We start from the raw sequence: 27,998 nt of genomic DNA, 5'->3' as shown, positions 1-27,998 counted from the left end.
TCAATATCCACTCAGGAATAAAACAATTTCTAAGAAAAGATATCTAAAACATACCAACTAAAAGCTGTACCATCTGAAAAATTAAGCCTGAGTTTTAAACGGAAATTTTTTAATTGCAATACTAGTTCAGAACAATTACTTATTTCAATAGTTATCTTGCCAGAGACCTTGTGTACAAGCACAGGAGAGCATGGTTGTTTTTCATAATATCAGTTTTGAAGTAAATAATTTTAGTAGGCACTTATGGGACTCATTCACAAATTTATCTAAACTCATTATATATGACTAGAAAATTCTATGTTTATTGTATAGAATTTTAAACACATTTCTTTTTACTTATCCTAACTTTATACCACTGTACCATATACATGTTCATTGTTTTTACTGGAGGATGACTTCCTTGGGAAACCCACTGTTTCTCTGAGTACACGCCAGAGGCTGACAAAATTTTTGTAAAGAACCAAATAGTAAATATTTTTGGCTATGTAGCCAAGAGTTAAAATTCAGAATATTTATAAAGGCACTTATATAAAAAGAGAAGAAACAAATTGCTAAAATATTTTATTGACAAAATTCAAAATATAATATTTTGGTGTAATTTTAAAGATACAGGTCCACTAATGAAACCAATGGAATTCCTTCATTGAGGATAACTTTGCTAAATTGGATTAAAATTTAGACAACCCTATCATTGAAATTTATTGCAAATGTTTATTTGTTAATGTTGATCTGCAATGAGACTTTACATATTCAGTCTTTGAAAATGTTTTTCACGCAGACACTACTAACACTGCCATAAACTGACAAGAATATTATTTTAATTGAACACATTTCTTGCTTGGAAGGCAATTATTTTATTAAAGTCTCTTGATACTGTCTTTTAGCATGATATTACATTGCAGATTAATCACTTCCAATTCAACTGCAGTTAAGTAAATTATGAAATACAGAAATTTCCTTTGTACTTGCAATGAGGTCTAAAACTTTCTGCAACTATAATTTGAGCTTGAAAATATATATCTGCTGCAAATCTGTATGGGAATGAGGGTCTCACTTCTTTTGACAGAACAAAAATATGTAAAGCAGCAGGATATTACTTGTGATTCATACCGTGCTGTCACTGAAATAACTTTATTGTGGTGTAAATCTTACATATAAGCACTGTTTTGCTTTGTAATTTTAGGATGAACGTACTAAGAAACATTATGAAGTCTATAGCAAAAGTTAATCTCCAGGGCCCTTCAGTGTTTGATGATAGGGCTTAAGGGCAGTTTTGATCACAGGAAAATTTCAATCTCGCCCCAACATGCTCCCAATATCTTCAACTCTGAGCAACTGTCCTCAATGAAAATCTAATAGTTTTATCTTCTCTGGACATACTTCTTTGGCTGCTACAATCAAACGTTATTTAACTGAACCTCCACTGATAAATGGCATTCCTTACTTGGCTAATGAAAGAACCACTCAGAAACTTATTTTGGTCAAAGCCTCACCTTCATTAATTTTTATGAGAGAATTCTGCTATGTGATACTTCATTTTAAATTTTCTAATTTTTCTGACAGTTGCTTTCCTGTCAATTGAGAATATTGTGATGAGTGCTTATAGTCCAGTAATATGGACATATATTGTATTCTTTTAGCACACCTATAGTGCCAGTTCAGTGCTTTGCTTTCTAATTCAGTATCTGCATAAAAAAAGAGTTTTCTTATCAGGAAATAATTATAAAATATAAGGAAAATAAAGGAAAAGTCCATTGGGACAAATTCTGGACACCTAACTGAACTGTTAATAGTAAAACTTGAAATTTCTTAGAAAATTCATGTTATTTTTATTTAGCAAACAAATTAAACACTCTTTTACAAACTAAACTTTGCATCTTTTTATTAAGTGGGAGTAATATTATCTTGTATTACAGATGCATTTTTTTCCTAATAGCATGTACATTTAGTGGCAAAGCCTCATTTCTAATAGCCTATGAACACTCTCTACCTTACACCTGATATATATTATGTTACATTTAAAAGTTCAACATTTTTCAAATGTGTTATTCATCTCCACTTTAGATTCAGAGTAAATTATGACAGAGACAGTAATAAACGTGACATAAGAGACTCTAACCTGAACAAGCATCTAAACTTCCATTTCAGGAAAAATGTATAAATTATCTCCAAGTGCTTTTATATTTAAAAAAAAAAAAAAGTCCTACAATTCACAATCTATGTAAAGTATCAATTTAACTTGTACTCAACCAATCACATTAAACTGTAATACTGTGCTATCAGAAGTAAAACAGGAAGAACATGATACTTTCTTCATACATCTCTACTACCTATCAGACAACTGAAAAACACATACTGATTGTAGACATACAAATGCATATCACACACTGAAAATGGACAGTAAGTAGCTCTTCCAAGTAAAGAACACACAGCCCAAGAAATGGCTGAAACAATGTTCCGTCAAGTCATCTGGTGTTTTCATATGAAAAAAGTTAGTATAAAAAAAAAAATCAAAATCAGCCATGAAGACATTACTGACAAGAAAGAAAATATGATGGTAGCCTAACTCTACAGCAAGTGAAAACAATTAAGCACAGTATTTTTGTGAACTAAACGTCATAATAATGGCTAGTAGTTTTCTTTTCCACATTTTGCTAACAGGCTAACTCTGTTTAAAAAAAGTTCCACAGGCATGAGGATCCTTATTGGAGACATAAAATGTCCTAAAATTGATTGTAATGGTTACATTGCTCAGTTAAGTTACTAAAAATTATTGTACTGTATAAACAAGCAAACTCTTCTGGAACCTTAGCACAAATCAAACTATATTAATAGTGATGTATTTTTCACCACCACACTTTTATAGTAAAAAAAAAAAAAAAAAAAAGCAAGTACCAACTACATCCTCAATTAGGTAATACAAATTACTAATTTCTAAAAAATTTAACTCAAGTACTAATCTTTTTAATCTTCTGTATGACTAAATGGGAAGTACGTACATGTTAAAGTGCTTCTGCTATATACTATTTCAGTGTCATGGTTATCTTAAGGAAAAACACTTGTGTGATTGAGTCACAAAATGAACTAGTTGTTTTTCTCACAGAACAATATTTTTACTTTCAAGAATGACAGAAAAACCAAAGCTATTCATACTTGGGTATTGGCAGACATTTTCTAGAAAATGAAGTGAGCCTGTTCTTCAAGAAAAACAAACGATTAAATTAGAGCTTTCAAGAAAAGCTAGAATTTTGGAAAATTTTATCTGCCACTGGGAGCTTGACAGCTTTCCAACACTTCAGGTGTTTTCTAATGGGTTTGATAGTAATGTTAATGAATGTGGTTTTTCTGGTTTTGTACAATGTCAACATACCGGAATACCTGCATAACCCTGTATTTCCCAAACAACCAATGCATGATGATATAAAAATCATGCATGGGGAAAAGATCCATTCCAAGTACAAGATAGACCAATATAGTCTAGAATATCAGTACAGTTTAGAATCTATAAAGTTCAATGATATGGTTTCAGATTCCACATTACAAATAACCTTACTATTATTTGCCTAGTTTTATTGCATTTTTATTATAAAGAGAGTATCCACAACTATCTGAAAAGGCTACTAAAACTTTCTTTTCCAACTACATATATGTGTAAGGCTAGGTTTTCTTCACATACTTCAAATAAAACACATAATAGATGGCATGCAAATCCAGCTGTCAATTAACCCAGCAATTAAAGGTCTGCAAAAATGTAAAACAATGTCAATCTTCTAAATTCTTGTTTTAAAAGTTATTTTTCAAAAAAAATCCATTATTTATGTCAAATCTAATCTATTTACTATTTGTTAATGAGTAAACATATACTTTTAATTTCCTTTACTTCTAATACAGGAAAACTTAACACTGTTGATAAGTTCTTGGAAACCTTGACTTCAAATGAAATGACTTACAGAAGGTCCTCAACACTGTTTCACTAAGAACCACTGGCTTGTAAAAATATTCCCAAAGATAGTTCTGATGTCACTCCTTTTTTCTTCCAAACATCCAATGCTCTATGGCTCTTCAGTATGTATATCTAATTTGGATCTCTGAGGAGGCAGGCTTTACTTGATTTCCAAAAGGGTCCTATCTGTCCTACCAAGTTAGACTGAATATATTCCCATACTCACATACTTTGTTAAACTCCAAAAGTACCAATAAATTTATCAGGACCCAGAGTCCTTTTAATGTAATCACTTAAAAACAAAACATAACAAAACCCCTCACAATTCCTCCATCAGTTAACTCATCTGATAATACCACATATGGCAGGTTTTGGAGCACATCATCCATGTATATACAGTATTTCCTTACGATTTTAAATTTTTTATTATTTTCTTAGTCATATATACCCATATTCATTTCTACTTTTCATTTTCATCTTTTTTCATTTTTCAAATCAAATGATCAGTTTTAAGATTAGTAATTTCAATATTTTCTAACATATATATCTTATTTCCATTGCCTTTGTATGTTTTCCTGTACTTTTTTTTTTTTTTTTTTTGAGACAAGATTTCACTGCATTGCCTAGGTTGGAGTGCAGTGACAATTCACAGGTACCATCAAAGCACACTGCAGCCTCCAACTGCTGGGCTCAACAATTCTCCCACCTCAGCTTCCCAAGTAGCTAGGACTATACACTCCACTTTTTTCTGTACTTATAATGAAGGTTTTAAAAGTTGACTAAGTACTCAAAGCTATGAGTTGAAATCTGAGGGCTGCTTTGATAGATATTTCTTTATTAAATATTTAATCTCTTCTTACATTTAGTTATTTATAATATTTTTAATTAAGTTTTCCAAAATTTACTTTTTTACATTACATTCTTAATTTCTAGTTTTACTATATTCTGCCCAGAAACTACAACCATTAACATTTAAAAAAAAATTTATTGCAGGCTTTTTGGTGGCCTAAGGTATGTAAGAATCTGATAAAAGATATTATTAATAACATATTTAAATAAATACTGGGCAGGAGACGGGAATGAGAACAGAGTAAGAGGTATTAATCTGAAATAGAATCATGAAAAAATAAAAAGCATTCTGGAAATGCTCATCCAAATGTTTAGGGTAATAGAATACATGCCAAAAACTGTGCCTGGTCCTGGCCCTGATGGCAGGAATATTCCTATTGTGAACATGGTTATGTTAGGCTAGCTTTACCTGACGATACAATTAAACGTTTCAGTCATAAACTAACTCTCTATTCTGATTCCAAGTACTCATAAAGCAACCTTCAGCTTATGATATGGCTTCCAATGCATTACATCTACAGGATTGGAACAATCTGTTCAAATGTTCCATGTACTTAAGTCCTCTTAGCACTTGTACTTCATTATAAATTACGGATGGCATTCTGGGTTTACACATCTGTTTTTTTGAGCCTGGTTTTTAATAAATCTATCTGTAGGATATTGCCAAATAAAGCTGCTGAACTTACTCTGCCAAAGGCCAGAACAAAGTAATGTCAGTCTTGTAGGATCTTATTTTAGTGGGCCATTGGCCTTTTTTAGAAAAACTTTTCCACTACCCTTTTACTTACTTCAACATATGATTTACATAACTTTTCAGATTATAAACAACCTACCATAGGATCCAGCAAACAGTAAAGTACACACACAGAGAACATTTTAAAAATTGTACATACATAATATTAATACTGAATTTCTAACAAATAGGATTTAAGATGGAACAATTGCTCAGATAGAATGAGGTTATTATATCTAGTGAATAATATGAATCAAGAAGGCATATTTGAATGCTACAAAAATATCTCCAATAATAAAACAAGTAACTATGACGTTATATAAATTACAAAATTTCATTTCTCACCAATGATTTACATTTAAAATTATTAATATAACCTTGGAACACAGGCAAAGATCATGCATCGTTTCCTGGCTCAATGACATATGGTTTTGTTTTTTCTTTACTCAAAGACAAAAATAATTTTCTCTGTTACAAAATTCCTCTGCCCATGTTTAGTTTTAACATACTGGACCAACATTTCATGCAAATAGCAACTAAATATATCAACACTGAACTTAAAGTTGCAATGTTAATGTGAAAAGTAAAAAAGGATGCTAAAAGTGCTTCTATTAACCAGACTGAGGGGAACATTTAGCATTTAATGCAGAGAACACAACATATGCCTTTTAAGAACTGCTCCCTGTGAAAAAATTACTGGTACTTCATGTCTAAATATTTTTCTATCTGTATCAATAACTTAAATTTCTTTTAAATTCAAAGTCCTGATTATGTGAACAATTTAACTGACAAGGTCAAATGTTTTTAGAGTCTTAAAAATTTTCCCACAACAGATCAAGTGCGATAGCTCATGCTTGTAATCCTAGCACTCTGGGAGGCTGAGAGGGGCAGATCACTGAGGTCAGGTGTTTGAAACCAGCCTGACCAAGAGTGAGACCCCTGCCTCTACTAAAAATAGAAAAAATTAGCCGGGCGTGGTGGCACACCTATAGTCCCAGCTACCTGGGAGGCTGAGACAGGAGGATTGCTTAAGCCCAGGAGTTTGAGTTTGCTGTGAGCTAGGCTGATGCCAAGGCACTCTAGCCTGGGCAACAGAGCAAGACTCCATCTCACAAAGGAAAAAAAAAAATTTCCTAAACACTTAAAGAGCATTGTTTGTTAATGTGACTCAGTTTAGATTATTATATCTTATCAACCTATCCAAAAATATCACTATAGTGTTACCTTATTTTCAAGACTTTGAAAATTACAGAAATGATTTAAAAACAAGTTGTTTTCATTGGTGTTTTATATCAGAAGAGTATTACATCCTCTCTTTCTTTCTTTTTTTTAAAGGGACAGGGCCTCAGCCTGGTGCCCAGGCTGGAGGGCAGTGGTGTAATCATAGCTCACAGCAGCCTCAAACTCCTATGCTGAAGAGATCCTCCTGCCTTAGCCTCTCGAGTACCTAGGACTATAGGTGCCGGGCTAAATTAATTTTTTTTTTTTTTTAGAGATGGGGTCTTGCTATATTGCCCATACTGGTATCAAACTCCTGGCCTCAAACAATTTTCCCACCCCAGCCTCCCAGAGTGCTGGGATTATAGGCATGAGCCACCCCCCAGCCAGCACTGTCTATTTCTAAAGTATACTTTTGTAAATTAAAATATGCATTTTAGAAAAATGATAATTTGATGCACAACAATGAGCAGAAACTAACATAAAATAAAATGGAACTATAAAATCTTTATTTAGGTTAACAAACAATAAAAATATGGCTCATGCCTGTAATCCCAGCACTTTGGGAGGCCTAGGTGGGAGGACTACCTGAGGCCAGGAGTTCAAGACCCGCCTGGGCAGTACAGTGAGACGCCGTCTCCACAAAAAATTAAAAACAAAACAAAAAAAATCAGCTGAGCATTCATTAGTGGTCCATGATTATAGTGCCAGCTACTGGGGAACCTAAGGTGGAAGGACTGTTTGAGCCCAGGAGTTCAAGTTTACACTCAGGCCCACTGTATTTCGGCCTGAATGACAGAGCAAGAACCTGTCTCTACAATCAATCAATCAATCAATAAAGAAAATATAAGCTATACCATGAAATAATTGCTAATATATGTTATTGCAATGCTGGGCCGTATTAATATAAGCATATGTACAGATAATAGAAGCTTATCTTGTCACTGTAATCTATAAAAATCCTAGAATAAGGTTTCAATTTTGAAGATCCAAATTTTAAGAAAGATATAGATAAATGGAAATTATTTAAGGAAGGCGACCAAAATACTACAGGGTCTGAAAAACTCTTGTTACTTAATAAAACTAGAGATAGCCTGAAGGAAGCAGAGAAAAGTAAAAATTGCTTCAAATAATCTGAAGTATTTCCATAAAGCAGTCTTGTTTCCTATTATTTCAGCCAAACAAGAAATAATAGGCAGAAGTTTCACAGGCACTTGAGCTCAAGTGAAAGAAAAAATTTTAAAAAATGATTTCTAGCTGATATTAATAGAATGGTCTAGTTCATAAATTCTTATCATCAAAAGATTAAACAAGAGCTGTATGACAGAGCAAAGATGATATAAAAAGGATTCTTCCACAAGATGTACATATTCCTTTCAAATAATATGGCCTAGTGCCTTATTTCTACTACTTTAATGTATAAAGTTACCTGGGATCTTATTAAAATGCAGATTCTGATTCAGTTCTTTTAGGGTGAATCCTGCGATTCTACATGATGCCTATGCTGCTGGCCCAGGGAACATGCTTTAAATAGCACTTTAAAGTGCCTAGAGTACACCTTATCCAATAATTTACTTAAGCGTTACATTTAAGCTTTTCAATTAACAAGCAAATCTACCACACAAAGAAGGGGAAAAAATGAATGACAACAAATTCAAATGTTTGAAGTACATTTTAAGTTTAAAAAATTCAGTATCATTTCATACAGTTAAAGTCAAAATTATACAATGAAATAACTTACTGTGGTTGGTAAAGGAAGAGATCGATAATATTATCGCGACCTTTGGGGTGGTTGAAGAAAACAAACAGTGACCAGTGAATGAGCCATGTTCGTTGCTGAAGAGACTGGAGTGGAGAACTCACAGACTAAAGGATTAAAAAATGGATACACAGGAAATATTAACATATGAGAAAGAGGAAAGAGAATAAACATCACTGATTTTGAAATTGTAATTAAAAACTAGACCTTTGTAAGGCATGTACACTAGGATCATTATGATCAAAGTCTGACCCCCTATACCTTCTTTCTGCATGATCCTCAACATTCCAAATTATTGCCATATTCTTAGAGACAGATTCAATAATGTCTACTAAATCACTCTTACAGCAGTTATAAATTATAATCATTTCTGAAATGATTTAGCCATTTAAAGGCAAGAGTTGAACTAAACATTCCATAATAAGTGGTTTTATTAGACATTAACTGTGGATAAAAACTGTCTTATGCATAGGACTTTCATTAACAAGTGGCACTAATAGCATAGTGTCATTTTCCTTTTTTTTTTTTTTTTTTTTTGAGACAGAGTCTCACTCTGTTGCCCAGGCTAGAGTGAGTGCCATGGCGACAGCCTAGCTCACAGCAACCTCAAACTCCTGAGTTTAAGCGATCCTCCTGTCTCAGCCTCCCGAGTAGCTGGGACTACAGGCATGCACCACCATGCCCGGCTAATTTTTTCTATATATATTTTTAGCTGTCCATATAATTTCTTTCTATTCTTAGTAGAGATGGGGTCTCGCTCTTGCTCAGGCTGGTCTCGAACTCCTGAGCTCAAACGATCCGCCCACCTCGGCCTCCCAGAGTGCTAGGATTACAGGCATGAGCCACCACGCCCGGCTGCATAGTGTCATTTTCACTGGCATTAAAAAAAGGGCACAGTAACTGTAACAGAAATGAAGACTTGAGTTCTTTTCTCTAGGAGTCAAGAGAAATTTCACAGTTTCCTTCAATCTCCAAGGAGATTCAGAGAAACTAATCACTCCACTAATGCACCGTGATTTTTGTCAACAAAACGGTCAATAAAAGCTAATCTGAAAATTTTAGTCCCCTGAAAGTACACAGTATTATTACTCATAAGAAAGTGTGAAGGATATATAGAAATTTCAAAGAATCACTCGGAATAAGTGTAACTCACATTATTATCTATGGTCTCCTTTAACCTTGTGAGGTCTTCCATGGCTGCATCCCAATTCTGCATTAAGATTTCAGATGCCAGTTTTCCCCAGAGTGAACTTAAAGCATTTCTATCTGTTGCTGGAACCTGTTTAAGCAATTATAATTAATTATATTGTGAGTACTCTGGAGGAAAAACAATGTGTATTTTATACCTCACATATCCATCTGGCCTGCTAAAAAAGACCTATAGCTTTCTACCCAAACTCTACTCCTTACTGGATCACACTAGTTTAACTGTTTCAAATAACTTAATTTACAAAAAATACTCAGGTCTTTATTATTCAGACTAGATCAGAAAATAAAGGGTAACCTTTAAAACTAGGAAACAGCAGCACCATTTTAGTGTAACACATTTCAGATAATTTACGTACAACTTATCAGATTTAAGGGACCTAAAACTTTAGAAACCAAGTTAGATTCATAGAAAATTTGTCACTAAAATCACTGGCATGAAGATAGGGAACATCAAGATTTGTGGATCTCATTTACAATGTCATGAGAAATTACAACAAAAACCAATTCTAAATTATGACACAAATGGAAGGGGTTATGGAGATGGAGAGTGGGAAAAATCCAGGCCCACTGGTTGATAACAATTAATAGTTATCAAAAGATTACGTAATAGGCAAAAGTTAATTTTCTCATATAAACCTACCAAAAATCCTATAAGGTAGATGGTATTTTTTTACCCTCTTTTCAATAGAAGTAATGCACAGAGAGTGTAATTTGCCCAAAATTACACTTCTTATCCTGAAAGAAACAAATTTTATACCACAGCCTTAGCCTACAAAAAAGGAGGACTGAAGGCCATCCCTACTTTTTCTCTCCACTGGTGAAAGAGGGTCACAAACTCAAAATACTTATAAGGACTGGGCTAATAACAAACATGAGTAAAGCAGGACTCCCTAAGACAAGGCAATAGAAGTAGGTAAAATGACTCTGAACTGATCATATGTGCTAAAGCAGTAGAAGCGAGTAAGGGTAGTGGAGGGAAAATGCATTTCTGCACCTGAAGATGAAATTTCGGGTGTAATTTTTCACCAAAGCACATAATAGTATAAATGTCAAGCATATATCATAATTCCACGTTAAATGAAACTGTATGTGCAGGACTAGAAATCCAACCACCAAGTACTCTGGCTCTACCAATTACTATTAATAGCTAAACAGTCTGTGCTTTAGCTTCCTCATCTGTAATATGGGAAGAGTAACAGAACCCACTTCAGTTGTGTAGTTTAAATGACATAATACACGTAGCGATTACAACATCACCTGATATAAGAACTCAGTAAATCTGAGTTATTAAAATGAGAATGAAAATGATATCAGAGATAGACAGATACATACATATACAGATAGATCGATCTATATATTTATCTAAAGGTGGGTAGATAATCTAAACTTTGGGAACCATAAATAATACAGACTCAGCCTATACTGGATTCTTCCTTTGACGGCAGTGATTAACTTAAATGTACTAAGTAACATTGAGCAAACTCTAAGAACAGGCAAATAACAGAGATTTATTTTGTAAATTAAATTTCAAAATGTATCCATGAAACCACTGGTTCTAATTATTATCCCAAAGTACATCCACAATATAACTTGTATGTGCATATTCATGACAACTTTATTTGTAATAGACAACAACTAAAAGTAACCCAAATGTTTGTCAGTAGATGAACAAACAGATTATGGTATAGTTATAGAATAAATTACTGCTGAGCAACAGAAAAAAAAAAAACAAACTTCTGATATACACAATAACATGAATGAATCTCAAAACCTTGCTAGTGAAAATAAGCCAGACACAAACATACACACTATGTTGTTCCACCTGTATGAAATTCTAGAATAGGTAAAACTAATGTATAGGACAGAAAGTAGATCAGTGGATACCCAGGACCAGGAGTGGAATATGACTACAAAGTAGGCAAAAGGGGTCTTTCTGGGGTGATAGGAATATTCCTCATCTTGATTCAGTGGTAGCTACACAGGTATATGCATTTGTCAAAATTCACTGACATTAAAAAATTCATTTATAAAAATCCATAAAATCATTTTAATTATAAAGGATAAAATGTGTAATCCTTATAAAAGAAAGGACATCTGAGCATTAAAATGTATCATGTCTAAGATGCTTTCAGTTTTAAGATACATTATTATTTTATTTCTAAAACAAAACACAACCTAGTCAAGATACATTCATATGTTAAAATATGAAAAACCATGTCTGAAAGTCAACATTAAATAGACATCTTTTACACCAACATTACATCAGGGTACATCAGAGCCAAAACTTCAGTAAAGACCCTAAAGCTTCCAAAAGTCGTCATTACTCAAGGAAAAAGTGTTTTTAAATAAGAATAGTATATACAAACAGTAGATATATTTTAAATTCAGAGTGGAAAAAATAGCTACAAAAATATGATCACAAATAGTTCTAGCATCTAAAATCATTTTTATTTCAAATAGCAGCTGGGGCTGGGTGTGGTGGCTCAGGCCTATAATAGTAGCACTCTGGGAGGCCAAGGCAGGTGGATCATTTGACCTCAGGAGATGGAGACCAGCCTGACTGAGCAAGAGCGAGACCCTACCTCTACTATTTAAAAAACAAAAACAAAAAACCAAATAGCTGCTGTATTGGGGGATGGGTTATATTTTGGAGCTAGATCAAAGGCCATAGTGACGGCAGATTTAAAGAAGAACAATTAACAGTGTGGACTTTTTAAAATTTTGAGACAGAGTTTTGTTGTGTCACTCAGGCTAGAATGCAGTGGCATCATCATAGCTCACTGCTACCTCAAACTCCTAGGCTCCAGCGATCTTCCTGCCTCAGCCGCCTTAGTAGCTAGGACAACAGGCATGAGCCACCATGCCTGGCTAATTATTAATATTTCCTTTTTTCTAGAGACAGAGTCTCACTATGTTGCCTAGGTTGGTCTCAAAGTCCTGGCCTCAAGCAATCTTCCTGCCTTGGCCTCCCAAAGTGCTGGGATTACAGGTGTGAGCCACCACTGCCTAGCCATTGTTAATAACTTTTAAAACATAAGTGCTCAACAATTCCTACCAAACCTGTTCCACCATTTCATTTCAATTAACACATTTCCTGGAGTATAAGTCAAAGAGGTTTCACAAGCAAACAGAGTGTACCTAAACATTCCTCAATGTATTCTAAAATCCACCAAGTCTTTTTAAAATAAAGGCAGATTCTAGGGTCACACAGCTTTAATTTATACAACACTGACCTACAATAGGTCATTTGGAGAGTCAAATTCTAATCTCAGATCATAGTTACAATGGCTCTTTCATAGCTTATGTTTCCCTAACTATAGATTTAAAAGAATAACCAACCACCAGAATTCAGAAATTAAAAAAGGCCATTGCAAAGAAATAAAATTACATAAAGTAAAAACATTGACTTTTTTATCCCAAATCCAAAACAAGATTTTTAGATTTTCTATTAAAATTTCAAGCAAATACATAGATTTTATGGTAGAGTCTAAATCAAAAGATAAATAATATAATCTACTCTTTAAACTTAGCTTTGTTAGCCTGCCAATATGCCAATTAGAAGCAACCAACTCCCACCTAACTCGAATGTTTTCTGGCACAAGATGTGACAAAAATTAAAGAATGAATTGTACATAACTTCTAAGAACCCCCAATAACTATATGTTGACTGCTTTTAATATAAAGCATATTAATTTTATGTTCATATCATAGTATTTAATCACTCAATCAACATGTCATTTGAGTTCCACCACAAGCTTTGTTAGGGCAATGAAAAATGTTAAAACACACAATTTTTTTTTAAGATAGGGAACTAACTTGTATGTTCATATTTTAAAAAAGTGAACATAAAAATTCCCCAAACCTTTAAGTATATACCTATCACTTGTAGAAATTTTCAGATTATAAAACCATATTACATAAAATAATGATACTATTAAAACTAGAATATGTTACATGTGTTAGGATAAAAGCTTTTTGTTGCAGTGCAGCAAGTTTCTTAATCCTCAAAAGGCTCATGTATACTACTCTGGCTAAACTCCATGTCATTACAGTTGGCTCTTCATACCAACTTGCTTTCAAGGGTGGATATGCTAGAAGCATTTCAATATCTGGATTTCCAGCAGTTACCTTCAGTTTCCATGTCTTAGCAAAATGGCACAGTCACTCACTGACCAACAACAATAAATTTACTGTGCTGGAACTCTAACATGACACTAAATCTTCATTCTCAAAATTCACTCCCAGCATTAACAAATGATATGAATAACCAACTCTTTTCAAGTACCTGTAATCATACCAGGCTTCTGATTTTACAATCCTGGTTTAAGCTGTTTACATTTCCAAAGTAATCAACTTTTCCTCTCCTAAATCTCTCGTAATATTCAAAGTAAAACTGATGGAATTTTCCGATAAGTCACTACAAGTTTAGCATCACTGATTACCTTCAATGCACCTGCAAGCTAACCACAGCTAATCTGTAAGTTAAGAATTCATCTATAAAAGGTAGCAAGAGAAAAATAATTTTTTCAAATCAAAGTTGGAAATAAACAGAAAATCTTTATTTCTTTGAGAGATGGTGGATATTTTAAAAAATGAAGTTGGGTGTTTATGCAATTTCAGTGTCGGAATTACCTGAATCTAACACAAATCTTTCCCTCCCACCAAAAGGAAAATCAATTTCCTAGAAAATGACCAAAGACAGCAAGACGTAAGTCTGTTTTTTGTGTGTGGCATGTGGAGCTAAAAGTGAAGAAAAAAAGCACCAGAAAATAAAGACAAAAGAAACAAACTCCTCCAAGGTTAGAAGACAAAAAGTCTTTTTTTGAACCTCTAGGGTTAACTAGAGAAATCAGAGACTTACACACTTGCTTACTAATCCAAGTTAAATAACAAATTATAATTTCTCAAATGAGAGGCTAGTTAAAACAAGAATATTTTGACAACTCTAGAAGACACTTATTATAATTACCTAAATGGAAGACAAAATGCTAAAAAAGTCAGTTTGGAGGCCTGACTTTTAATCTGGCTTCACACAACTCTCCTTCCCTAACAAAAGCACCAAATCTATGAACTTGTCAAATAGACAAATGACAGTAACAGGGTACTTTCTGGTCAATAGGCATTTGAACTCATCTACACACCACACAATCAAAAAGCCATTGATCTTTTTATTATAATAGTTGAGGGCAAAGATAAATTAAAAAAAGTTACTATTAAGTCATAAAATATTTTAAATACCATTAGGATTCCACAGTTGTTTAGAACAAGTTCAAGGAATATATACAACATAAAAGACTAAATTAAAGCAAGGAATAACAGACTTATTCAGTAATATTGATTAAGCACATACGATGTGCACCTACACTGTGCTTAACATTATAACAAAACCATTACATGTCAGAATTCTGCTAATGCTAAAAATCATACAATTATACATAAAGCAAGGACAAGTTAAATCTTCCTCTTTGAGGTCTTGACATAAGGTTTCCTGTTTCTGTTTTTTCTTTTCTCCTTTGCCAACAACTGTTGAAAACTTAATGGACAAACCCAAATTTATAGACATGTTACAAGAAAACAAGGGAATCCTACAACAAGGAAAACAAAGGAAAAAAAAAATAATAAACTACTTACCAACACTCTAAAAAAATAAAGATATTCTGCTGCTCCGGAGTAATTCCCACATTCATATTGGAATTTTGCATATCTGTAGAGTGTATCTAAATATTCCTGCCTAAACTAAAAAGAAAAGAAAAAAGTTTTATTTGTTATTGAGTCTTAAAATTCCAATCTACTTCTTTAAATGACCCTGGAAGTCAATTCTTTCAAAGACTCCCAAAAGTTGCCACCAAAAATAAATATCATGATCAGAGATTCCTTTGACCCATAAAATATACATTAGGAATTAGTCAATTTAACACTCACAATTTTGACCTCAAAGAATTATGAATTGTAGAGATATCTACTTTGTTGTGATACAAATTTAAACTGCAGCTGATGGTCTGGCGTGTGAGTCCCTTAACTGGTGACAGCTTAGCCAACTGACATATGCATGCAAACATATGCATCCTTGTAAGTTTTTGTGGTTCTATACAAATAACGTGTACCATAAATGTCTATTCTGTGGCCCCCCAAATAACACCAACTTTTAGAGTTAATGATGTAAGCACAGTGAAAAATAAAAGAAACCTAAGAAAAGGGCTCCAAAGTAGAACATTAACAAACCCACCAAACATTCTATGAAAACCAGAAAGAATAATTTGCACAGTGGTCTCTTATCACAGTAATTGTCAAATGAGAGAGAAAACTTGAATGCAAGTTAAAGAACTAATTATACACAAAGCCTCATACTCTTATACTTTGAGTTAACACAAAGGAAATGAGATTGAGAGATGGCTGGGAAAGCTTATAACATTTCTTTGTTTGTGAATCTAGGGATTTATGAAGACCTTGATAATTACAAGGACTGCTGTATTCCACAAGGCAGCCAAAGTATTACTTAATTCTATTGCTCAAAGCATTTCTAACTCAAATTTAGTTCTGTCTTTACTTACTTGTTAATCCATAAGAAAAGGTATCCCTGTGCCCTATAACAACTAGTTTGCTGTTGGGACTAATGTAAAATGCAAACTATCATAATTTTGGAATAAATATAATAATATAAAATATAATAAAATCTTTGAGAATTTCTATTACCTAAAGGTGAGTATAAGCATAGATTTTCTTATCAGCACCAATTTTTAAAAACTGAAGTTCTGAAAAACATACCAGATATTACATTTAATAAATTAATCTGGGAATTATATTTCTAGGCCAAGCCACGAACCTATCTGTACAGACTAGTCTTTAATCAGCCTTATTAAAACATGACAACTTTAAAACATTTTTAAAAATAAGGCTTACACCATGCTTGTCCGCCAGGTAGTCAAACAGCATCCGACCATCCCTAATAATAAAAAACAAAAATTATTATATTTTATAGGGCCTAGAAAACAAAATGAGCATATCCAACTTCTAAGTTATTACCTGCACAAAATTGCTTTAAATATTTTAATATTTAAACACTAGAAAATAAGACTTCCAGAAGAAAATAAACAGAATAATACATGTTTTGAACATAAGTAATAAGTAAACAAGGGGAATTACAAACTTTAAGGTTCACTTTGATTTCTTTAGTCCTAATTGAAAATTATGTGTTCTGTTTCACCACATCTAACCTAAGGCCTTTAGAAGTTTTTCAGGTAATAAAACCAAAGCATATGACTATTTTTATAGTAAGGTCAGTAGTCTACTTAGGTGGTAATCTATGAGGATGGGATTTGCTCTGTGAGATTACATTCCTAATAGATAATATAAATGTCCCCTTTCCTCAATCTGTTAATATTTTTCACAAGGACAATGATTTAGCAAATTTGCAAGATCATGCCTGATTTACGTGGTATCTACGCTACATATCCTATGTAATTATTATTTATAATAAACTGCCAAATAATGCAATTTAACTTTTCTTAAATTAGCTTTGCACTAACTTGAGACACTGGTAGACCAGTAAAAGACAAACTTTTGACAAAGACACTAAGGGACAAGGGACAGACAGGCACAGCTGCCCACTTTATTAGCATTTTCAAAAATTAAAATATTTTCTTACCCTTTTCGCAATAAGGAACACGTGTAGCATGTCTTTGGGAGCATAATTTTACTTGAAGATGTAACAGGGAGGGGATATGTACCCATTAAAATTAATATAGGTACATTATAATACTGAATATGAAATGTGCATTAAATTAACATAAAAGGATTTTTTAACAACTTAACACTTGCTGTGGGTCATAATGAATAATTTTATGCTATACTCCTTATGCCAGTTACATAATCATTATATCTGTCGGCTGACTGAATATTTCTGATAAAGTATGAGAAGCATAATATTGTATGTTCAATGATATTAAAAAAGGGGAAATAATCAGGGAGAGGTTATTACTTTGAAAATAGGTAGTTTACAAGTGTAATAAGATTACAAGTTTATAACACACGATCCTTTCATTTATCTCCAATTTAGAGCTTATCAAGAAACGAGGAATCCTTTTTCTAATATTTGTTGAACACATCTACCTTTATCTTATCCATACCCTAATCCTATTACTTCCCAGTCTTTAAGTGACTAAACCAAAACATCCTTAATTTTCTGTTGTACTCTAACATCTGGATTATTTCAGCTGTCCGTTTGTGAGCACTTATATGTGACTTGAAGGTCTATATTAATAATTATTCACCATATTCTAAGAGCATAGAAGTAGCTTAGTATAATACACACACAGCTATATAGCTATATATAGCTATTTTTATTATTTATAAATAGCTATATAACTCTATGTGAATATGTATATATGCATGTGTGTGTGTGTGTACATATATGTATCTGTGTATACAGTCATCCCTTAGTATCCATGAGGGATTGGTTCCAGGACCCTGCATGGATAATAAAATCCACAGATGCTAAAGTCCCTTATATAAAATGGTGTAGTATTTGCATATAACCTACACACATCCTCCTATGTATTAATACTTTAAATCATCTCTAGATAACTTATATCTAACACAATGTAAATGCTATGTAAATAGTTGTTATATGATATTTTTAATTTGTATTATTTTTTATTGGTGTGTTGTTGTTCTTTATTGTTATTTTCCCCCCAATATTTTTGATCTGTGGTTGGTTGAATCCAGACAAGGAACCTGTGGATACAGAGAGTCAAGATATATATGGAGTATAATACAGCATAGTATGGTATGTTATAGTACAGCATTGTAATTATGTAATATTGTTACTTTTCTAAAAATATCTGGTAATACTTTCTCACATCACAAAGGAAAACTTATAGCCAATCTCTAAAAATTTGGTTTGAACACGTATTATAGAAGACATATTATATTAAATAACACATACTAAAGGTGGAACATGTTACAATCTTCAGCAATTCTTCAAGTGAATATATTAGCAGCTAAGATTTATCACAATGGTAATACTCATTTTTAGCAGGTGATTTACTTTAAACATTTCTAATAACTCAAACGGCTTCAGTTAGTGACATGTATTAAGTCAGACTAAGGTAACATGCTTTCTTTGGAAACCAGGCAATAAGTCTATTTCTAGCTAAAGGGAAGTTAGAAATAAAATAATCTTACCAGCTCCACACTACCCTCCTTGGGCTGGGCATCGAGGTTGGAAGGATATAATTTATATCCTTATTAGCAAGTGATAAAGCGAGCTCAGGTTTCTCTTACAGTAAGCAACCCATGGGATCTAGGTACTGCTCAGGCACAGGGTTTCTTGACTGACTTTTTGGGTTGAATAATTCTCTGTTGAGGAATGGGGGGAGGGATGCTGTCCTATGCATTGTAGGATGTTTAATAGCATTCCTGGCCTCTACTTGCTAGGTGCCAATGGCACCCCTCCACTTGTGACAATCAAAAATGTCCCCAGACATTGCCAAATGTCCCCTGGCAAGGAGAGAGGGAGTAAAACTGCTACAGCATAATGCGGTAAGGCTAACTGGTTTTTTAAAAAAATTAGCATTCACATTTATCATTAAGAAATACTGGCCCCTACAAAATAAGGACAAATAAAACTAAACAAATGGATAAAGCAATCATTTAAACTATGAACTTTTACTATGAGATATAAAGTTTGAATAACATTTCTATTAATCCAGAAAAGAAAATTTTTAGAATTCAAAATTAAGAAGTTACCTGGTTGACTGCATTTGTCTTGTAGTTTCTGGATCTTCAAACATCTTCACAATTGGTTCTGTTTCTGCCTGAAGCTGTTTCAGTTGTGCAACAACTGTGGTTCTTTTTTCTCTCAAAGCTAATTCAAAATGTAGAAGAGTATATAACGTTAAGGAATGTTAAACTGTACTGCTCACCGTGAGAATGTCTAGAAAATTTTCAATTTATTTAAACTGTACATATATTTATTTACCCCCAATATATTCACATGCCAAGAATCACCAATTCAGTAACACAGATCCACAATTTCTTCTAAACCACAAAGGCACATAAAGGAAGAGGAAATACTCTTTCTACTCTTAAGGGACACTGGAGAATATACAGCCTGGGGTGAGGGTGGGGATACAAAAAAGAGAGAGTAGGAAACCATCTGAAGAAGGGAAAACTCCAACTTGTATATTTATATCCATTTCAATACCTGTTCAATATTTTATCATGTGGCGTTTCATAAAAATAAAAGCACTGGACAACCCCTCCCCAAAGAAACAACTATACAACTATCATTTAAGTCTCCATTTCAGAGACTTCATTCCAAGGGTTTTTATATTTGTTCCCATTTAAATCTCTTAGGTGAATATTATCCCAGAGTTTCTGAACAAAGGCTCAGAGGGGTTTACATGTTATTACTACAGGTTATCAACTAGGTTGAATGGAATTTAAATCCAGTCAATAATCTCTTGTAACTATCAATCCAGTTCTATAACATATCAATGCTTTCCTGAGAAACTAAGAAAGTTTACTTTTTCATCACAAATTTGAATTTAAAGAAGAGTCGCTGTTATAGGAAACTATAAATCCAAAAGATGAACATGTTTAATGTAATCATTTCCATGCTATATATATATAGAAAGTACATTCTAGGATAGCATTTCTCAAACACAGAAGGGGGGATCTATGATCAAACTCTGAGAAATGTCAATTTGAACAGAGTAAACTGTATTTCTTTACTGCCAGAGCTCTTGGAACCTTTGAAAATGCTATGTGCATAGAAGAAATGATATAGTAGTATTTCCCAAACTTATGGGACCACTTTTTTTAACATCTATTACCACAGAAAACAAGAGTTTAGAAAACACTGTATCACAGTAGTTCTCCAACTTGAATCATAAGCATGACTTTGATAATACATAGTATGAACTGAAGGTATTTGACGACCATACTTTAAAGTATAAATAGTTTCACTTCTTTCACAGAGAGAAAATAATATACTTTAGAAGACGTGTAACCTTTATATTACCTTTCACCCAAAGAACTTTAAAATCACTCAAATTAAGCCTTTTGGCCAAAGCTCTTTAATAAATCATAAAACTTTAATACACACATCCTCAGTTCATAAGACAAACCTCAGTTCTAATGACAAAACTTACCATGAGGAATATCATCAGAATAAAGGTTTTTGTATACATCCATAGCAAAGTCTACCATGTTGGTATCACTAAGAAGATCCAACTTCCCTTGTAATAATTCTTTTTCATTATATATCTGCAAGAGAAAATTACTTTCTAATGAATATATTTAAGTTCCCCAAATAAACTGAGTAAAACTAAGATTAGTTTACCTGGAAACATATTTCATGTGATACTCAAACTATTACTTTTTCTAAAATATTATAAACTATTAATTCCCCCTCTTGTAACAAAAATGGCAAGCAATATATAAAGCAACCAACCTACAGTTATAAAAATATTTTACTTACCTAAACATTTAAAAATGAAGGCAATTATACACTATAAAGCTATTCCCACCTACTTCTGGTTTACATTGTCTTATTTTTTATGTGTCCCTATAAACCACTGCTTACCCTTTCTAAACAAGACTATATATAAATAAACAAAAAAAACCCCACACCATCTCTACCACAAAGCACATATAGCTGTCTCTTCTCCACATCCAGGTAATTAGGATTAGACTCAAATTTTTTATCTTTTTAGTATTTCTCACATCCACATGCCACCCATCTCTCCTTGATGTGGCCTCTCCTTTACTCCCACACAGTTTTCTCTCATTAAATAGTTAAAATCCTTTATAATGCTTCCTTGTCCACATCTTTCAAACAAAACCAGTACCCATTTTTAAGTCAACCATGTCATAACAGGTTTTTGCTTTGCAAAGAGTTAAAGAAACATAATTTAACTCACAGTTCAGGGACCAAATAGATACAAACATAAATTCACATAAACATGAAGTGTATTGAGCAACACATAAGAATTCTACACAGCAATATTCAGGGAGAGAGATGCTTCAGCAAAAGACAAGATTTTTATACTGAATTTAATTTTGCAAGGAAAGAAAAACCCAGAAAGGTGTCACAATATTTCACTGTTCATAAGAAAAGATGAAGGTGGTCAAATTGTATAGTCACGAGAGCAAAACTGAACCTTCCAAACTACATACAGAACTCGCGTTGAAATGTCTAAAAGATTAATAGGCACTTCACAAGAGGATAATCAAATGGCTGATAAATACATGAAAAGGTTCCCAACTTCATTAATCATACAGAAAATGCTTCTTAAAGCCACAATAAAAACTAAAAAGACTGATTGACAATACCAGTGTTGGTGTGGATGTAGAGTAAACTGGAAGACTCGTACTCTGCTGGGAGGAGTACAATCACTTTGGAAAACAGTTTTTATCTCCTAAAGCCAAACACTTTTTGACTCATCAATTCTGCTCCTAGGTACTGAAAAGAAATGAGTGCATATATTCAACATACCTTTCCAAAAATGTTTACAGCAGTACTATTTGTGATAGCCAAGTCTATCAATGTTAGAATGAATAAAGAAATCGCAGTATACTCATATAATGGATTGACATACAGTACTGAAAAACTACTGCTATCCTACAAACTTGGATGACTCTCATTATGTGGAGTGAAAGAAGTCATCCAAAGCAGTACATGGTGGTGAATGCTTAATTTCATTTACGTGAAAATAAAAAATAGGCAAAATGAATTAGACTAGAGAGCTTACTTTTGGGAGGTGTGAGCAATGACTGAGAGGGATCAGAAGGAAGGTTTATTAGAATGTTGTAATATTTTAATAACTGAACCAGATTTTACCTCACTCCCTAAAACCCCCACTGCCTTTTGTGGTAGTCACAAAAATATGTTCACTGTTCACTTTAAAAAAAAGGTCACTGACCAGTATATTTATATTGGTGTAATTTTATGAATGAATGTTATACCTGATAAAAATCTTATACTTGAAAAATCTTAACTTCCTGTCAGTTTGTCCTATAGAAACCCAATCTTAAATGAACACATCATTTTCCTAGCATGCCACCTCTCCTCAGCACCCCGCTAATAGCTTTTAATTTGCCATGTCTCTCCCCACAGTAGACTCAAGAGTGTAGCTCCTCTGCCATCAGACCTTACTGGCCTGTTCTTAATTCTATACCTGCCTCTCAATTCAACCTCTCAACAGGCAAAAAGAGCAGAAGGCAAAAACTTTAGACTTTGTGAAGCAAAAATTTAGGATACTATGTAAGTACTTATATGACAAGAGAAAAACAAATTTCCACAATTTTTTAAAAACTTTTGAAATAAAAAAGATAATATTATGGAGTAAAATTTTTTGTAATACAGGGGTCTACTAATGACAATAGAACTCTTTTTGGGAAGGAAATATTTCACTCAATTGTGGTATAAAGCTAATGCTCTATAATTACAAATGTTCATCTGTTAAAAACTATTCTTAGCTCACAAACCATACAAAAACAGGCTGTTTTGGTTCCCAGGCTTTGGTTTGCTGATCCCAGGTCTATCAACCTCTTAAAAACAGTTTGTACTTTTTAACAGATTAAGAATCTTCTTTTGCCATCTCTTCCTCTGCTGTCATCCTTCACAAATATACTATATTGATGATTCTTTAAAAGCTCATGCTTTAAAATTCCTTTATCCCACAAATTATAACAACTTTCATCCAGTCTCTTATCTCTAAGAATTCCAACTTAAATTTATCATCCCTTCCACTATTATTATTAAAATGCTTTGTTATTCTCATCAGACCTTCTACCCTTTCCAATTTTTAAACAGTCTATTTGGTGTCACTTTCTACCGTAGTTTGGATATCATTATAAGCTATTTCAAAGATGTTCTCTTTACTTCTGTCATTGATTTCTTTGGTCTATTTTCTCCAACCACATACGATTCAATGTTACTCTCTAGCTCTGGAAAAAAGTTATCTATTTTCTAGGTTCTGGCTAAGAACAACTAGAAAATGCTGCAAAACTAGGCAATGTTATTCAATTACATTTCTGCTTTTCTCTGATCAGCAATCTTTTTCATTAATCTCTAAATGACACTTATCTACAAGCCCACGCCCAAACATTTCTACGCTACTCCAATAACTTTTCACTGCTCCCCTCATTCTGAGAATGACTATCATTAGCTCTATAATGTATGATTTCCAATCTCATTTGGGTTCTCCACCCTTACCAAGCCTTGTACTTGTCTTTGATCAGTTTTCACCATTTCCAGTTCTTAGCTCAGTCTCCGAAACCCCCACTGCTTCTTGTCCCCATACAGGATAATGGCCTAGTCTCCCTACAGAAAACATTTACCAGTATTCACTCTGTCCCAGAAGAGGTTAAATGCTTTATATACATTATTTCATGTAATTTTTCTAACAACCCCATGAGATCAGTGGTAGTGTCAACATTTTATTCCTAAGAAGAGATTTAGTGAAGAGGTTAAAGGAATCTGATCTCAAGTGCACAGAGGTATTAAATGACAGAACCAGGAGCCCAATCCAGGTTCAAATTCAGAGCCCAGGGTCCTGAATGCTATACTATCTGGCCTTCCACTTCACATAAGAATAAAGTACAGTGAGACACAAATATGTATTCAATCATTCATTGAATCATACAAAGCCTTTGTGCCAGACTCTATTTTATGTGCTGAGAACACAGCACAGAACAAAACAAAGTTCCTACTCTCATGGAGCTTATATTTTGATATACTACAAATATATTAAATTGTTATTCTTTTATTGCAATACAGTAATTCCCTCTTATCCACAGGCAAAACATTCCAAGATCCCAGGGGATGCCTAAAACCCCAGATAGTACCAAACGCTATATATACTGTTTTTTTCCTATACATACATACCTATATAAATTTTAATTTATAAATTAGGCACAGTAAGAGATTAACAACAATAATAATAGAAAAATTAAGTAAAAGAAAGGTTACTTGAACACAAGCACTTGGATACCAAGACAGTAGATCTGATAACCCAGACAACTAAGGGACTAACAGGCAGATAGTGTACACAGTGGGAAGCATACACAGAGTGGAAGCTTTGGACAAAGGGATGATTCACAACTAATGGAGCGGGAAGACAAGAGATTTCATCCTACTACTCAGAACGCTGCAATATTTAAAACTTACGAATTGCTTATTTTTGGAATTTTCCATTTAGTATTTTCAGACCTCGATTGACCACAGGTCACTGAAACTCTGGAAATCAAAATCATGGATAAGGGGGGACTGCTATACCCTCATGTATCATAAGCACTGACTCTATTCTAACCATCCAGCCTTCAAGACTCAAAGCCTTTCCTACTCAAATTCCGTTTTGCTCACTGAAGATAACAGAATCTCAATTTTGATAATACTCAATACCTCTCTGAAATTTATTTCTTTTTGTCCTCTATCAAAGACATTCAACTCTAAAGGACAGGTAAGATTTTTAGTGTTGAGATGTGTGGGTTTTACCTTGGATTCCTCACAATTCCATGGCCCTACAGAGATGACCCTCAAGCAACACGAGTTTGAACTGCTTGGCTCCACTTATACAGAGATTTTCAGTAAACGTTATACTGAGTGTGTGCCTCTCCTTCTATCTCCTCCACATGTTTGTTACCCTTCAGACAGCAGACCAACCCCTCCTCGATCCATTCAACGTGAAGATGACCAGGATGAAGACCTTTATTATAATCCACTTTCACTTAATGAACAGTAAATATATTTTTTCTTCCTTACAATTCTCTTAATAACTCTTTTCCCTTAGTTTATTGTAAGAATACAGTATATAATACATATAAAATGTGTGTGTTAGTCAACAGTAGGCTATTAGTAAAGTTTTGGGGGAATCAAAAGTTATATGCAGATTTTTGAGTGCATGGGGATTGGTGCCCATAACCCCCCCCAGTTGCTCAAGGGTCAAACTGGACTTAGTAATTGCTAAATAAATACTCCAGCATCTGTCTTCCTCTTGGTGCATTACAGCTATCTTACCAATATTCTCTCCAAGGAGGCAGATATTAGGTGATTATTTTCCACTGATTCTCAACTGCAATTCACAGTTTTGGTCTTGCCCTATGAAAAACTAATTTACACTTTAACATATTCTTCCCTTCTGTCTGCCTTGAAAAATCAAAGTGTAGAGAATACAAAAATATTAACTTCAGAAGCATTTCTACAAGGAGTTGGTAAAGGATTTCAAAATATGGTACTTTTCTTTTTCCTTGATCTTTAGTGAATTATCCTCATTTATACAGAAAAAGAAACGAGGCAGACTGGGACATTTTATTTAAGGTCTAACATATAGGTGTTAAAAAAAAAAATCAAGGCAAAAAATATATCTTTTGAGAACAGAAGTTTCATATTGCAAGACATTCCTGGACATTTATTGAAAATGAACTTTGCTGTTCCCTAAAATCAACAAGTTTAGAGTTGTCTACATGTGTTTAGAAAAGGTTTATGAGGATTATACTTGTGAGGTATAAACCTTATGAGGAATAAACCAAAACTGCCTTGAAGCTTTGAAAGTTATCAGAACAAATTAAACTATATTTGTAGGATTTTCCTGTTTTACTGCTGTTGACACATGCAAAATCCATTCCCCAAAACTAGAGTTCTCTAGGTGGACTTGTGTCATCTGCTTCCAGAAACAGAAGAACTCATTTATTTTTCCGGCCAAAATTCTAATTCCTTCATCATAGCAATATTAGTTTGCTGTAATTATTAAAACACATCAATTTCCCAATAAACTCAAGGTATAACTAAGCTCAGTATTTCTTTAAGCCCAATCTTTCTTTTAAGCCCAACAGAACTTCTAGAACTGAGAGACATGCTTTAAAATGAAGTTCCAGAACTTCATATTTATTCACGGTATCTTGAGTAAACAACTGAACGTTAATGACCAATTCGAATCACAAGTCTGTACATCTACATACTGGAAAACAAATATTAAGTTAAAGATTGTGGGATTTTTTTTGGAGGGTCCCTGCCCCCATCTGATGAAATAATGCTACTGTTCTAGGAAGTGGCTACTTATCAAAGGCAAAAAAAACTCAATGCAAAGAATTCACAATTTCAGGGATTTTAAAGCGGTAGACATTTCTTGTAATCGTAAGAAAATCAGTCCAAACGACCCGGCATGCAAAAACCCATAACCAAGCCCTCTCTTCCCGCAGTTCCCAAAAGAAAAATCAAAAGCTCTGACACCACTCAAAGCTGCTTTTTAAAAGCCGGCCTGAAGTGAAGCTCTAGCGTTACTCCAGCGAAGCCAGGGAATCAACTTCCGAGAGGAACTGACGTGAGCGGCGCTCGGGTTCTGGCATCTCAGTGAGTGAAGCAGAGACGTCTTTCTCCCCTGATTTCATACCATCACTTCACTCTTCCTCACCGCCAAATTCTGCGGTATTACCAGCTGGAACCACGCTAAACTACCAGTAGGTCCTTACTGTCTGGTCAGGAACCATACTCGCGACCGTCTCGCACATGTGCCAGGCCTACCGCCATAGCCGCCGCCGCGTTTCGGGCTTGCCCAACACCTCCCCCGCGCCCACGCCTTCCTCGCGCTCAAAGACCCCCTCACCTCCTTTACAGACAGAAACTCAAGGAGCGGAAAGACCAGATGCCGATCCAAAAAGTGCGCGATGCGAGTAGTCAAGTCGTACTCCGCCATCTTGCCAAAGAAAAGGAAAGTCTGTGCTCACTAAAACTTTATTGATACCGCCACCAAACAGACAGGCACCGTACCGCGCATGTGCAGTGATTAAACTGGCCTAGGGAAAGGGGCGGGGTTCAGCCCGGGGCGCGCTGGGAACACTGGCGCATGCGCGCGGGTCCTCCCTCCCTCTGGGCGACTGGGTTGGGGCGTGAGCTGCGGGCGCAATTTCTTCGGTTTGTAAGTTTGTCGGTATCGTGTTTGTACTGTTGGCCTACGATCTATCAATCAGTGGCCTGTAATCCATTCTATTAATAAGTATTGAAAGCTCAGAATTGATTGCTGACCAATGTCGACTGTATTGCGATGCACCGAAAAATAAGATAATGAGGCCCTGCTTAGGTGGCATATCTGAGCTTTCGTTTGGCATACAGTAATCGTTTTGTAAGCATTTGTTAAATTAAAGTGAGGATGGGTTTCTAGACAGAAAACAAGTGAAAAGATTTCAGATGCTCCTAACAGCCATAATTTGGTGGGGTTAGTTGTGTTGGACCTATTTAATTAGGCAAGAGAAAACAGATGGGAATTAGGATGATTAGAGAAAGT

The 27,998-nt window shown here is 34.2% G+C and overlaps 1 protein-coding gene across 1 annotated transcript in view; it reads right to left on the bottom strand.

Moving 5' to 3' along the window:
- EIF3E (eukaryotic translation initiation factor 3 subunit E) overlaps positions 1 to 27,434 on the bottom strand; it is a 45,172-nt gene extending 17,738 nt beyond the window's left edge. The window contains exons 1-7 of the mRNA XM_069466095.1: positions 27,321 to 27,434; positions 20,865 to 20,979; positions 19,459 to 19,576; positions 16,612 to 16,654; positions 15,343 to 15,447; positions 9,656 to 9,781; positions 8,485 to 8,609 (exon numbers count right to left, since the gene is read on the bottom strand). Coding sequence (XP_069322196.1) covers positions 8,485 to 8,609; positions 9,656 to 9,781; positions 15,343 to 15,447; positions 16,612 to 16,654; positions 19,459 to 19,576; positions 20,865 to 20,979; positions 27,321 to 27,410 — 722 coding nt within the window. The 5' untranslated portion in view covers positions 27,411 to 27,434. The remainder of the gene's footprint in view (positions 1 to 8,484; positions 8,610 to 9,655; positions 9,782 to 15,342; positions 15,448 to 16,611; positions 16,655 to 19,458; positions 19,577 to 20,864; positions 20,980 to 27,320) is intronic.
- Positions 27,435 to 27,998: the final 564 nt, after the last annotated feature.

The sequence above is a fragment of the Eulemur rufifrons genome, chromosome 3, assembly GCF_041146395.1.
Source record: "Eulemur rufifrons isolate Redbay chromosome 3, OSU_ERuf_1, whole genome shotgun sequence".
NCBI lineage: Eukaryota > Metazoa > Chordata > Mammalia > Primates > Lemuridae > Eulemur > Eulemur rufifrons.
The sequence above is the reverse complement of the archived record's forward strand: the minus strand, read 5'-3'. Positions and strand labels throughout refer to the sequence as shown.